Below are 13,120 nucleotides of genomic sequence, written 5' to 3' on the forward strand. Positions count from 1 at the left end.
CACTTTCTGATGAAATCAGAAAGTTCTTGTAGTGTTCTTTCATTTCTTTTAAGTCTCAAGTCTCTTTCTTCTTCCATCCATGTCATTTCCAGATTTCTATCTTTGATGTCACTGATTCTTTCCTCCATCTGGTCAACTCTACTACCTAAGCTGGTTATTTCATTCTTCATTTCTTTTACTGAGTTTTTAATCTCCAGAAATTTTATTTGGTTCATTTTTCAGATTTCAATCTCTTTGGTAAAATGTTCGTTTTCTTCTTTGATTGTGTTTCTGAGTTTATTAAACTGCCTGTCTGTGTTTTCTTGCATCTCATTGAGTTTTTTAAGAACTGCAATCTGGAATTCTCTGTCATTTAAGTCACATATTTCCATGTGTTTAAGTTCATTTTCTGGAGACCTTTCATTTTCTTCCTGAGCTGTCTTGTTACCTTAGTTATTCATGGCAATTGATGATTTATTATTTCTCTTCTTAGACATCTATGGGAGTGGGTTCTGCAACAGGTTGATAGAAAGAGGTCTTTCTTTTGTTTTCCAGTAGGTATTGGTAGAATATTTTATTTTCTCTCTGACTGCAAGCTTTTATTCTCTCACACTGTGGTGTTATATTTTCTATGTAGTGTTATATTTTCTATGGGCGGATTCCCTGGAAGATGTGCTTCTCCTCTGTGAACAGTTCACCTGGGTCATAGGGCGCCACCTCCATGGGGGGATGTGGAGAGCTTCTGAGGTTTCAAAGCTCTTCCTGCCCCACATTCAGAGCCCGTGTGTTTCAGCAGCTCTGTGTACTCCTGCAGGGATCTGCCAAGATAGGTAGGGACAGGGGCAGGGTGGGTTGTGAAAGGTGACCCAGAGCAATGGCAGCGATCACCACCACAACCAGTCCTGCTTCCACAGCTCCCTCCCCTTTGCCGGACCTAGTTGGGGTGCGAGTCCATGTCTGTGGACCACAGTTCTCAGAACTGCAAATATTCTGTTCTTTTGATCTGACACTGCTACTGTTCTGCTTCTAGCACTGGGCAGGTGGGGGCAGGGTGAGCTCTGGGAGGGTAGGGAGGGGGCGGCTAGTCTCCGTGCCTAAGGCTTCTGTTCTCTGCTCTGCAGTGAGGGCTGAACCACCGTTTTCAGCCTTCTTCCCTCAGTCTTTTCTCCAAGGTCTCTGCCCTGAGCGTTGGGTTCAGCTGTGTTATATGCTGCCCCCTCAGCCCTGTGGGCCATAAGCGGAGCCCTAGCAGTCCGAGTTCTTCCCTCTCCTGCAGCTGCGGTAGTTCCGGGATGCGGCGAGCTCGGAGCACTGAGCTAGGTCTGCGTCCTGCCCATGCAGCCCTATCTCTGCACTTCTCCCTTCCCACGCAATTTGCCCACCTTTAGATGATTTCAGTAGTGAAGCTCTTAGTCTTGCCTGTCTCCTGCGCAGGGAGTCCTTTGTGGAGTTATAGTTCAATTTGTTGTAAATTCAAGGGGAGATTGCAAGGGTCTCACCTCACGCCACCATTTTTATGACATAATCATTAAATTCTTATTCCTGAAAATCACCTGCCCAAAATGGAGAATGGGATTCTTAATACTAAAGATACACTGAAATATTTGGACAGCAGAATCTTGTTTAATTTCAAATTTTATTATTTAGGTTTGCTTCTAAATTGACCTTGCCACATTTACTTTCAATCTAATATGGATAAATCAGTATTAGAATATTTATTGCCAGAGGTTTTTCTTTTTCTCCATAATAAGGATAGTTCTTTTTTGAAATCTCTCTTTAGTCAAACTTGACTAAACTGTTAGGGTAATTTAAAATTTTATATTAATGTACAACTTTAAATTTTCTGCATTGCTAATGTATACTTAATTTAGATGAAATTCTTTGTTTTGTTATGAAATTTTGTTATGATGTTCTCAAGTTACGATTTCTAAATTATTGTAAAGGATATTTGTTGTCAACTATTTGATGATAAGAGCTATTTGAATAAGAAAATATCCAGGTATTAGATAAGTGGTTGTTTGATATTAGCTTTTCATTTCCTAGTCTTCCATTCAACTGTTCTGTGACTTTGCATAAATTGGTCACACCTCTGTGGTAGTTTCTTCCAGTGTAAACTAGGATTGACATTTTCTCTCTGCTCCCTAGAGATAAAATGAGAGCTGTGGCTTAGGATTTTAAAAGATTTTGTATTCTGTGGCTCAAAGTCTGCAGTGTCATTTCTAATATGTGTTCCTACATTTTCCCATTAAAAAGCATTTCCACAAATCAGATTTAAAAGATGTATAGTACTGATTACCATATTTTATATAAGAAACAAAATGTAAAGACCTTGACTTTTAAAATCTTTATAAAAAATTCAATGTGAAAATATATTTGGTTTGGGGTGTTTAAGTCTTTTTGAATTTTAAATACTTCCTCAAATAACCCAAAGAAAAGAAATGCAAGCATTTAATTGGACTTCATAAGGATTGACAGCATTGAGAGATTTGTAATTTTTTCTTACAACGTTAACATTAGGTATTTCCAATCATATAGAAAAAGTTTAAAGGAATACTGTTGTTTTGTTTTATAAATCTCATTTACAAGCCCAGATCAATACTATTTCCTTTGAGATGTCCTATCAACTAGGAAGTGGTCCTGTCTCTCTAACTGCTCTCACATGTAACTGTTGTGGTTCTTCCCACAGAACTTTGTTGACATGGAGTGTTTTCCATGTCTGGTTTCCTCTCTGCTTCCTGATGCCAGGAACATATACGTTTTGTCTTTGATTTTTTTAGTACGGTTGTTATTGACATGGTCTAAAACCGTAGGCAGATCTGGACTTACTGTGGCTGCTTTCAAAGAAAATTCGGTAAATTGGGAGGAAAATAATATCTAACTATAGATGTTTCAAGGAGTACAGGAGGTAAAACTGCATATGCTAAGAATTACTTTAGGTTTCTCATTGGTTTTCCCCTTTGTGCCTCCATGTTTTCATCTCTTGCTCATCTAAATAGAATAAAATCGCTCAATTTGAGTAAGATAAATGTTGAGTGACTTTTTAGTTTTACAGCTTAGTTTTGAGAATACTGACTGGTCTGGCCTGATTCTGAATATACCCTTGCTAATTTTGTGATCTTGGACAATTTACTTAACTTTTCTAAACCAGAGACTGGGAACCAACGGCTCACAGACCAAATCTTACCCACTGCCTGTTTTTGTATGGTCTGTGAGATAAGAATAGTTTTTCCATTTTTAAATATTGAAAAAAATCAAAAGAAGAATAATATTTCAAGACATAAAAATTACATTCAATTCATATTTTAGTATGCATAAAAAAGTTTTAATGGATTATAGCCAAGCCTATTCATTTATGTATTATCTATGGCTGCTTTCTTGCTACAGTAGTTTATCTGTTTTACAAAGCCTAAAATATTTACTGTCTCTTTGCAGAGAAAGTTTGCCCCACCCCTGCTCTAAACCTCGGTTTCTTCTTCTGTACAGTGTGAAAAATAGCACCTATTTCAGAGAAGTTTGAGACAATGCATGAAAAATGCTTAGTACAGGGTCATCAGATACATTCAGTAAATGTTAGCTATTGATGTTGTTACAATATTTATAGTTTCTAATCTTCTCATAATTTATACAATAATACTGGACCAAAAATTCTCTTTATACTCACTAAAAATATAATTTTTGTATTTTACTTACATGTAATTTAATTTAATTTTAATTTAATATGTTTGTATTAGAATATTCTGGTACTCCTGATGTTCAAAGCCTTCCCCACTCTCCCCTCAGCCTACTTTGCCGTTTAATTTTCTGTTACTTTCCTTCGTCTGACTCACTCTAGTCCAACTAGACATCCAATGACCTTTCCTGTTCTATGTCCCCCTTCATCTCCCATTGCCACATACCAAGTCTAGTCTGTCTTCCAAACCTGGCAACAACATCACTTTCTTCACATAATTTTTTATTATTTGTGTGTACATCAAGTCACACAATTCCCTTTCCCCAACAACAAAAACAAACACCATTGCAATTGGGGAGTAAATTGTTTCTCCACGATCTTCTGCATTGTGTCTGTCCATCTCAGAGCACACATCACTTTCTCAGTTGTGTTTTAATTATATACTTCTAATCTATACTCTTTCAGGGCAATACCATTGTTATTGATCTGTGTAATCTATAGAATACCCCAGATGTGTTTGCACAAAGCAATACCTAATTAAGTGGGTTTTTTTGAATGCATGAATTTCTCTTTTTTTTTCTGACTTTTTAAAGTATGGATTTTTGGCTTCTTTTCAGACAGAATTCCTTGCTATAAGCCAGCTGTCTTTCATCCATGATTTGGGACCAAAGGGCATGTAAGTTCCAGTGTTGGATCTTTAAAGAGAAGTGTGAAAATTAATATGCATTAACGTTTGATTTACCGTCATGCCATGATGATGGAAATCACCTGGTTTTACTGCTAGCTTCTTTTCTCCCCAACAGAATCAGATCAACTGAGGGGATCTGTTTATACAAAACAAAGTATCTTGCCACATTAAACAAAGGTAGCAACTGTTCCACTCTCTTTCTTATGTGCCTACAGCACCGGTTTCCTCTAACGCTACAGTCGGAATGTTTAATATAGGTAGTAAATATGATGTTCGGGAAAATGCATTAAAAATCAAACATATTATATTGTATATTTGAAAGTTGCTAAGAGAGTAGATCTTAAAAGTTTTCATCACAAGAAAACAAAATTGCAACTGTGTCACAATGGATGTTAACTAGACTTATTATGGTGATTTTTCGCTTTATATACAAATATCAAATCAATATGTTGTATACACAGAACTAATATAATGTTATATATCAATTATATTTTCAATTAAAAAAATTAAACATACAAGATCCCTTCTAATCACTTTTAAAAGTTAGCTGTTTATTACTCATTTTCCTGACTAAAAATAGTAACTGTAAAATGTATGTTATGCAACATGATTGAAATGTACTTAGTGATTATTTTCCTTCAAAATATGAGAGCCTGATACTATAAAGAGCTTAACATTTTTAGTAAAAAATCATTGTTAGTAGTTGTTTTAAAATACTTCTGTTTAGCTGTAATTATTGTTATTTCTTTTCACGTCTTTCAAAATCAAGATCTTTCCCTTTCCAAAGCTAGTAGCTTTGCTTTACTTTCTTTGACATGGTTTGGTCCTAGAATTGTAGGTGAAGGGATACAGAAATGGTTTGGGATCTCGGGGGAGCCCTCCTGTGGTCTCATGGTCTCAAGAGCAGCTGAACCATCTCCATGCAGGCAATGTATGGGGTCTTTTTTAGGCTGTTTACAGTGACGAGGGAATGCTCTGCATTTGTAACCAGAAGCCAGGATGCGTAAGGTCCTGCAGTATGCATAATAGAATTTTGCTGCCCCCAATGCCAACAGGTCTGCATTTGACCAGAGTGCTTCAAAGATTAGCTGCTAGAGTACTCAGCCTAACAAATATGGTACTGAGCTGTTTGAGGCTAAAGAAGGAAACAGTAGGAAGGAAAGTCATGTGAGAATGAAACAGTTTATTTAGTCTCAAATTAGAAGGCTGTATCAGGTAAGAGTGAGTTGCCGATTGAAAATGATGGGTTAATTTGATGTCTCTTTCAGAGAAGGCATGATAATGAAAAGATCTGGGGGACACAGGATACCAGGCTTGAATTGCTGTGGTCAGGGAAGAGCCTGCTACCGGTGGTCAAAAAGGTAGGCCTTAGGAGTTTTGTGTTTTTGTTTAATAAACTGGATATTTGGGGAGTTTTTACATGCTCATTTTAAATTAAATTAAGAATCAATGATACGTCCTTTGAAAGTCATAGCAGAGAAAATTTTAAATTATTTTAAGTTCCAAGTTTCAACATCCATTTAAACATTCTTCTCACACCTGGACTCGTAGGCAGAGTATGCAAATTATATTAGATACATGACAACCCAGTGGTCCATAGGACTCAAAAATGGGTCAGCCAAGGAACGTATATAATACAAATTGCCAATAAACACAGGTAAATATGCTTGGAATCACTAGTCATTAGGGAAATATAAATCAAAACCACAGTGAGATAGAACTTCATACCCACTGGATGGTTAATAGTAAAAAAGATAGACAATAACAAGTGTTGACAAGGATGTAGAAAAATTGGAACCCTTATATGTTGCTGGTGGAAATGTAAAATGGTACAGCCACTTTGAAAAACAGTGTGATGGCTCCTCAAAATGTTAAACAGAGAGTTACTGTAAGCCCCAGCAATTCCACTTCTATGTGTTTACCAAGAGAATTGAAAAAATATGTCTATATCAAAACTTATTTATGAGTGTTCATAGCAGCATTATTCAGAACAGCCAAAAAGCGAAAACAACCCAAATGTCCATCAATTGACGAGTGGCTAAATAAAAGGTAGTGTGTCCACACAGTGGAATATTATTCAGCTGTAAAAAGGAATGAAGAAGACTGGTAATGGGTAGTGGTTCTCTTTCTGGGTTGATGAAAATATCTGGAATTAGGTGGCCATGATGGTTGCACAATTTTGTGAGTATATTAAAAACCATTGAATTGAACACTTTTAAAAGGTAAATATTATTGTATGTGAATATATCTAAATAACAGTTTGAAACTTTTAGCGAAAAGAAAACAATGAACTATGGATACATGCTGTTTCGTGAATGAATCTTGAAAATGTTGCAATAAGAATTTACTGGGATTTTGAAAAATATTAAGAAATGTTATTTTAACCTTGAAAAATATATATGAACTCATGTATAAATATGACAGTGACCTTTGTATATATTGAAAATATGTCAACTTAAAACTTTAAACATGTTTAAGATAGACTACCACCAAAAAAAATGCCATTAAGTTGGGCTCTTATTTTCCTGGGTTTCGGAAGGATAAAAGAAATTAGAAGGAAAAGATCAAAAGATTAAACTAGAGAAAATTAAAAATTTCCGTGTTATAAAAAACAATTTTACTAAAATAAACAGGGAAATAATATACTATAAAATATTTGCTTTCGGGTAAACTTCTGGAATTTATATAAATGTCCCCATAAACCTGGGGTATAAATAACATCATAGGAAATTCAGAGACTCCCACTTGAGGTGTTTTCCCACCCTGTCCCACCTCCATTGTACAGGAATGGGAGAATACTCAGAGCAAATGGCAAGCCAGGAGAGGAATGGAGTATACTCAGTCTGCCCTTCCAGTGCTTTCTGCTCCCACCGTGCCTTTCCGGGAGGCTGGTCTTGCCCACCCACTGGGACCCTGCTGCATATTCCTCCCGTGAGCTCCTCCCCCAGCCTCATCTTTCCCTAGGGTAGCTGCTGCATGCCAACCGCAAGGTTTTGGACTGCAAGCACCTGTGAGTCTTTGACTAAAGACTTGCTCTGGGCGTCCTTTGTGCAGAGCAGGCCGGAAGTGTTCATAACCCCCAGGAGATGCCGTCAGCCAAGAGCTGGCAGGAGTCCCGCCCCCTCACCTCTTGGGTGGGGTGATCCTGCCGCAAGTCCTACACTGTGGCCTGGAGCTCCCCGGCAGGTTTGCAGCCCAACTGCCCACAGTAAGGCGCATCAAAACACATTCTTCATGGCTCCCTTCCTGCTTTCCCTAATAAGCCCCTTTAGAAACTACTTTCACTTACATCCGTGTCTCAGAATAGACCTCTGGGGCAACCCAACCTAAGACATCTACTCAAGAAATGGAAGCCTTGGTCTGGTCTAGTCAGTCATTTATTGAGTGTCTAATCCTTGCCACGTTGTGTATTCGCTGCTGGGAAATCAGTGTGAACCTGACCAAGTCCCTGTCCTCACGGAACTCTACTAGAGAGGAATGGAGGCAGTGGTGAAGCTGACGAGTAGTGTAAATGATACGAATGCAGGTGGTGACAGAGCTTTGAAGGACAAGAGGGCAAGTAGGATAGTGAGGGCCTTGAGGACTGGAGAGGGTGGCTTTAGCTCCAGGAGTCAAGCCACTGACATGCGAGTGACAACCTCTATGAGAAGGGACAGCCAGAAAAGATAGGGGAAGACAAAAGAAATACACCTACCTCCCTTTTCAACTTTGGATCAAATCAGGCTTCATCCAGGATAATCTAAAAATACGTGATCTTCCCTGTAATAAAATGTGTAATCATTGGAAATTACATAAATCTTTCCTTGAAGATTGAAGTCTTGGTACCATATTAATTATTATTTCCTGAGTCACATTTGTGGGCTATAAAATATCAGTACCAAATAAAGATGACAAGATATCACTGACGAAATTAGAAAGCTTCCCAAAGGAGAAGACTATTGGTGTCTAAATGGGAGTTACTTTTTTAATGGTGACACTCGTTCATAACTCTTTTTTATTTTTGTATAAAAAAAGAAATATTGTAATCACTTTCTTATTTATTTTATGTTGGCAAATCGAGATAAGGCAAACGGGCCATCAAACTTTCAATCAAGTCTCATAATGACTTTGTCTTAGAGACAAGTGAAAGGAGGAAAACAAAGGCAAACACACCGAACATTTCTTCCCACAATTTTAAACATCTGCTTAAACAGTGCATCTATCGAGTAACTCCTCTGCACCTGGTAGTGGACTAGATGATAACTTTACTGTCTCACGTAATGTCTTCAGAGAAAGAGATGTATAGATTTTCAGAAATAAAGTTAGCGTTTACTGAACCATGAGCTATCCCAAGAATTAAAATTTTCAGATAGTGACAACATCTAAATTTCATTTACTCTGGGACCCATTCGTGCAGCTATTATTTAGGTGAGGGGATTGCTTTGCCTGAAGACTTGTTCTGGGCCACTGGATGGTTATTCCAGGCCCTGCGTAGATACCAGCGAACATGCTCTCGTGGTTCTTACTTTCTAGTGGAGGAGACAGACAATAAACAAGCAGTCAAATAAATAATGCCAGATTGTGCTGTGAAAAAGGTAAACATCGGGGGTTGGGGGTGGGTGGTGGGATGGGCACAGATTTTTTAGGTGGAGTAGTCAGGGAGTAACCTCTCTGTAGGGAGTAGTCAGGGAGTAACGTCTCATTTTCATTGTTGAACAAGACTGTTTACAGGCTATTCAGAGCCTGTGTGCAAATAAGAGGCCACCTTGAGACCTCTAATTTAAGCAGAGGATTGATTGATAGGAAGCGACCATTTATGGGAAGATCTGGAAGAAACTTTCTAGGCAGAGGAATAGCGAATGTTGAAGCCCAGAGTACATCAAGCTGGGCAATGAGCCAGATCAGAGTGGAGGGAGAGAACAGTAGGCGATGCGGCTGAGAAGGTGATGGTAGGCCCATCTGCATTTTGATGCCATGGCAGGACTTGGTTTAGAACAAGAATAGTCATAAGAGCTTAGATTTACTAGTGCCAGGCACTGTTCTACGCAATGTGCATGAATCATCTCAGTGAATCTGCACAAGCACATAGACGGTGGGCATTGCTGTTACTCTCATTTTATGGATTTAGACTTTAGGCCGAGTTGCCCAAGTCCACACAATCAGACCAGGGGCAGAGCTGGAGTTAGAATATAGGGAGGCTGATTGGAATGCAGGTGCTTAATCCCCGTGCAGCCAGTGCTGACTCGCAAAATGCTGCTTGATAGATCCCTTCCTTGATGCATATCCTCTCATTAAAGATGTTGTTTTGTCAAGATCTGTTGACAAAAGAGAGAAAGGGAAGAAATCAGAGCAGTGTTAATAACAGGGATAATTAAGAAGCACTTTAAATAAAGGCCAGGAGTCAGTTTCCCTTAATAGCGAATCACTATGAAAAAGAACATCTCATCATTGTCAAAACAGAAACCATTATCTTTTGTTCAGCCTTGAAATCCAGCTGTGACTACTAAACAATTCCATATTTCGGGGCTGCCACATCTTGGAGGAGCAAGAGAGGAACCATTCACATAGCTACCACGTGAATGGCACTCCCTAGAGTTGAGCAGTGCCCTGCCCTGCAACACACCCAGCCATCTCATTTCCATTGCTGAACAAGACTGTTCATAACCTATTCAGAGCCTAGGCGCAAATTAGGGCAAAGTGCCCGTTCCTGCAGGATGACGCTGCCCACACCAGTGCCCTCTATCAGCAGGCATCCACGCACAGGGCACATCTGCACAGTGGTACCTGGTGGCCTATTCTTGAGGACGTGTTTCGCAGCCCTTGGCCCTGGTAGTTCGGCCACGAACCTGTGCTCTCAGGATCATTTCTGAGATTTGTTTTGTAATGGTGACAATGGGAGCTCTTGTACCTGGATATGGGTCATTCCACTGTCATCCCACACTGTTGTCTTTGGTGTGGCGCTCTGGCAGAAATCAGCTCTTATGTCACCGAGGTATCCTTGACTTGCAGACAGGCAAGTTCACAAGTCTGGTATGATTGACTTTCTTCTCAGCTGGGCCTGCCAGCTGTGGTTTTCAAAGCCTGTGGCTCTTTCCCAGTCAGCAGCGTAGCCAACCAGCGCTCTGGGCCTGTGCCACACTGTCTGCTCTCCAGCTTGCATCAAAGTCAAGCTGAAAAAAGAGACAACAGCTAAAGCAGGAATGTTAACAGATACGCGATCTATCTGCTCTCTTTTATCTTGAACCGAGTTTTGTTAATAGGCAGGTGTGTGTCTGGACTCGTAACTCAGCTGTGGCCATGAGAACCACTGAGTTCCTATTTGATATCATGGCCTCGGCATTTACATTGAGCAATGTTGTGATCATTCTTATAAAACGTATAATTTTTGCATTTGGTGAAAATTATCGAAAATGATATCCATTTGTTTAGTTGCCTTATGTTAGGTCCCAAATAAGAAACTTCCTTTGGAATTTAATTTTAGGGAAAGAGATCTCTTTATTTCTTTAATTTATTCATTTGATAAGAAAAACCAGAGGCTCAGACCCACATTGGTGTGCCATCACTATAATTATAGTAGCACTGTGGTTAGGGATTTGATTTCTGTGATCTTGATTTTTTTCCTTTTTTACACCATATCACATGCATGTCTTCTACTGTAAGTTACTCTAAGTCCATCCCATCCCCTTTTATCGGGAAGGAGATAGCCTATATTTAAAAAACAAAACAAAAACGAACCTTCATGGAAATCAGTGTAGATTTGTCTATATTAAATCCAAATTATGCAGCCACTAAACCATCATGTGAGTAGCAATTTCAGTAAATATTTATTATGTATCTCTTTTCAGCACTGAGTTCCCACGTTACATTTACAATATTACTTCATTTGTGTTCTGGAGTCCTGGCCTTACCTATTCCATAATGTGCTTTACTTTGCCTAATATGTGATATGCTATGCCCACTATTTATTCAGTTCCTGACTGAGTCATTTGATCACTACACAGTTGCAGCTAAATATGAGTATAGGTTATGTGCAGCAAGATAAAGTTGCCATTGGTTGTCACTTTGTGTGAATCCTGTCTTCTCTGTCTTGCTCTTTCCACTGTCAGTGTCCTGCTTATCATCTACACCCTTCTTACTCAAAGTGTGGTCCTAGTGTGGACATTGCCTCCGAGCTTGTTAAAAATACAGCATCCCAGGCCCTGCCACAGACCTACTGAATCCCAGTCTGCATTTTGGGAGGATCTTCAGGTGAAGCATAGTCACAGGAAAGAGGGAAAAGAGCTGTTCTGTATCACTGCCGCAGCTTGCTACCCTGCCACACTACATCCCTCTTTCTCCTTTATACCTTTGTTTCTCCTTTATACCTTTGTATACATAGTTCCAGTGATATTATTGTCCTATTGTCTTGGCAGGACATAAGGATTCCCTTACTTAATAAGAATACAGATTGTCAGACCTTTTTCATGGATCTTTGGTGGGGCCTGGAAATCTATTATTGTTGACGAGCATCTAAAGAGATTCTGATGATCGGGCGAGTTTGGGAAACACTGGTTCCATGATATAAAATCAGCCTCGTCAGCATGGCTTTGCAGCCTTGGCCCGTGTTTCCTTCCTGCTCTCCCTGAGACCCTGGCCTCACCAACGCAAGCAGCATTTCTACACCTCAAAGCCTTTGCTAATTCTTGCCTCCATGTGGGATGTCACCTTGACCACCTGACTTTGGGCCCTCTGTGATGGGGTCCCTCCTGGCCTTACTCAGACACCATCTCTTCAGAGGAATGCCACTAGCTCATTTTCTTAGAACTGAGGACTTCTTCCTCCTCGCACCCATTGATGTTCGCTTTTCTCATCTAGTACCTACCCCATTCAGCCTAGAATTACCATTGTTTGTGCCCCACTAGCTCAGTAAGATCCTTTGAGAACATGTGTGAGAACATATCTTTGAGCTTTTTCTACCTCTACCCTAACTCCTAGCTTATCCCTGTACTTTTCCATTATGAAGCTCTTAAATACATATTGCATTGAATGGAAATATACTTTGGGGAGATTGTGTCTCATTGAGCATCATATATTAATGGTCCCTAAAACTACAAATCATTTGAAATGAACAACAGACTATATGGAGTGTTGGATGCTTGCTAGATTTTTTTAAAGGGGGATTTTACTAAGAAGCTTATTGCCTCTTCTGTGAGAGTTTATTTTAGCAAATACTAATCCATTCCATTCTTCCAACAGTGGGGGCTCCTGCTCTTCATCCATGAGAGCCACCTGCCGGTGTTGGGGGCATTTTTCCAGGCTTTGCCATTCATGTTTTAAAAAGCGAACGAGCTGTTAGGAATTGCTTGGTGCCAGTACTTCTTAGAAAAACGTAATGGAAAGGTTTTGGATTGATTTTTGTTTCACAGTGATTTAAAACAAATAAATACATCCCCTATGTAAAAGATAAAATTTTGTCTACCATCTGCTAGTATATTATCTACAGATTTGTCATATAATTTGTTCTTTTTGTTTCAGTAATTCAATGCAACTTGAAAAATATCTATTGTCTTCTCACAGGTGGTTGATCGTAAAAGATTCCTTTTTACTGTACATGAAACCAGACAGTGGTGCTATTGCCTTTGTCCTGCTGGTGGATAAAGAATTCAGAATTCAGGTGGGGAGGAAGGAGACAGAGACGAAATATGGACTCCGAATCGATAACCTTTCAAGGTAGAAATTTCAAATATTTTTAAAAGTAAATATTTTTGGTCAAAAGATATTTTTACTAAAATCTCTTCAAAACAAAGTTTTTCTTCCAACCTTAA

General features: G+C 39.1%; 1 protein-coding gene across 7 annotated transcripts in view; it reads left to right on the forward strand.

Moving 5' to 3' along the window:
- PLD1 (phospholipase D1) overlaps positions 1–13,120 on the forward strand; it is a 183,659-nt gene that overhangs the window by 80,535 nt on the left and 90,004 nt on the right. For all 7 annotated transcript variants that reach the window (XM_081072793.1, XM_081072795.1, XM_081072797.1 and 4 more), the window contains 3 exons: positions 4,267–4,325; positions 5,606–5,698; positions 12,873–13,025. In XM_081072793.1, the coding sequence (XP_080928919.1) occupies positions 4,267–4,325; positions 5,606–5,698; positions 12,873–13,025 (305 nt within the window). The remainder of the gene's footprint in view (positions 1–4,266; positions 4,326–5,605; positions 5,699–12,872; positions 13,026–13,120) is intronic.

Source organism: Rhinolophus hipposideros, assembly GCF_964194185.1.
Source record: "Rhinolophus hipposideros genome assembly, chromosome: 2".
In the NCBI taxonomy this organism is placed as follows: Eukaryota; Metazoa; Chordata; class Mammalia; order Chiroptera; family Rhinolophidae; genus Rhinolophus; species Rhinolophus hipposideros.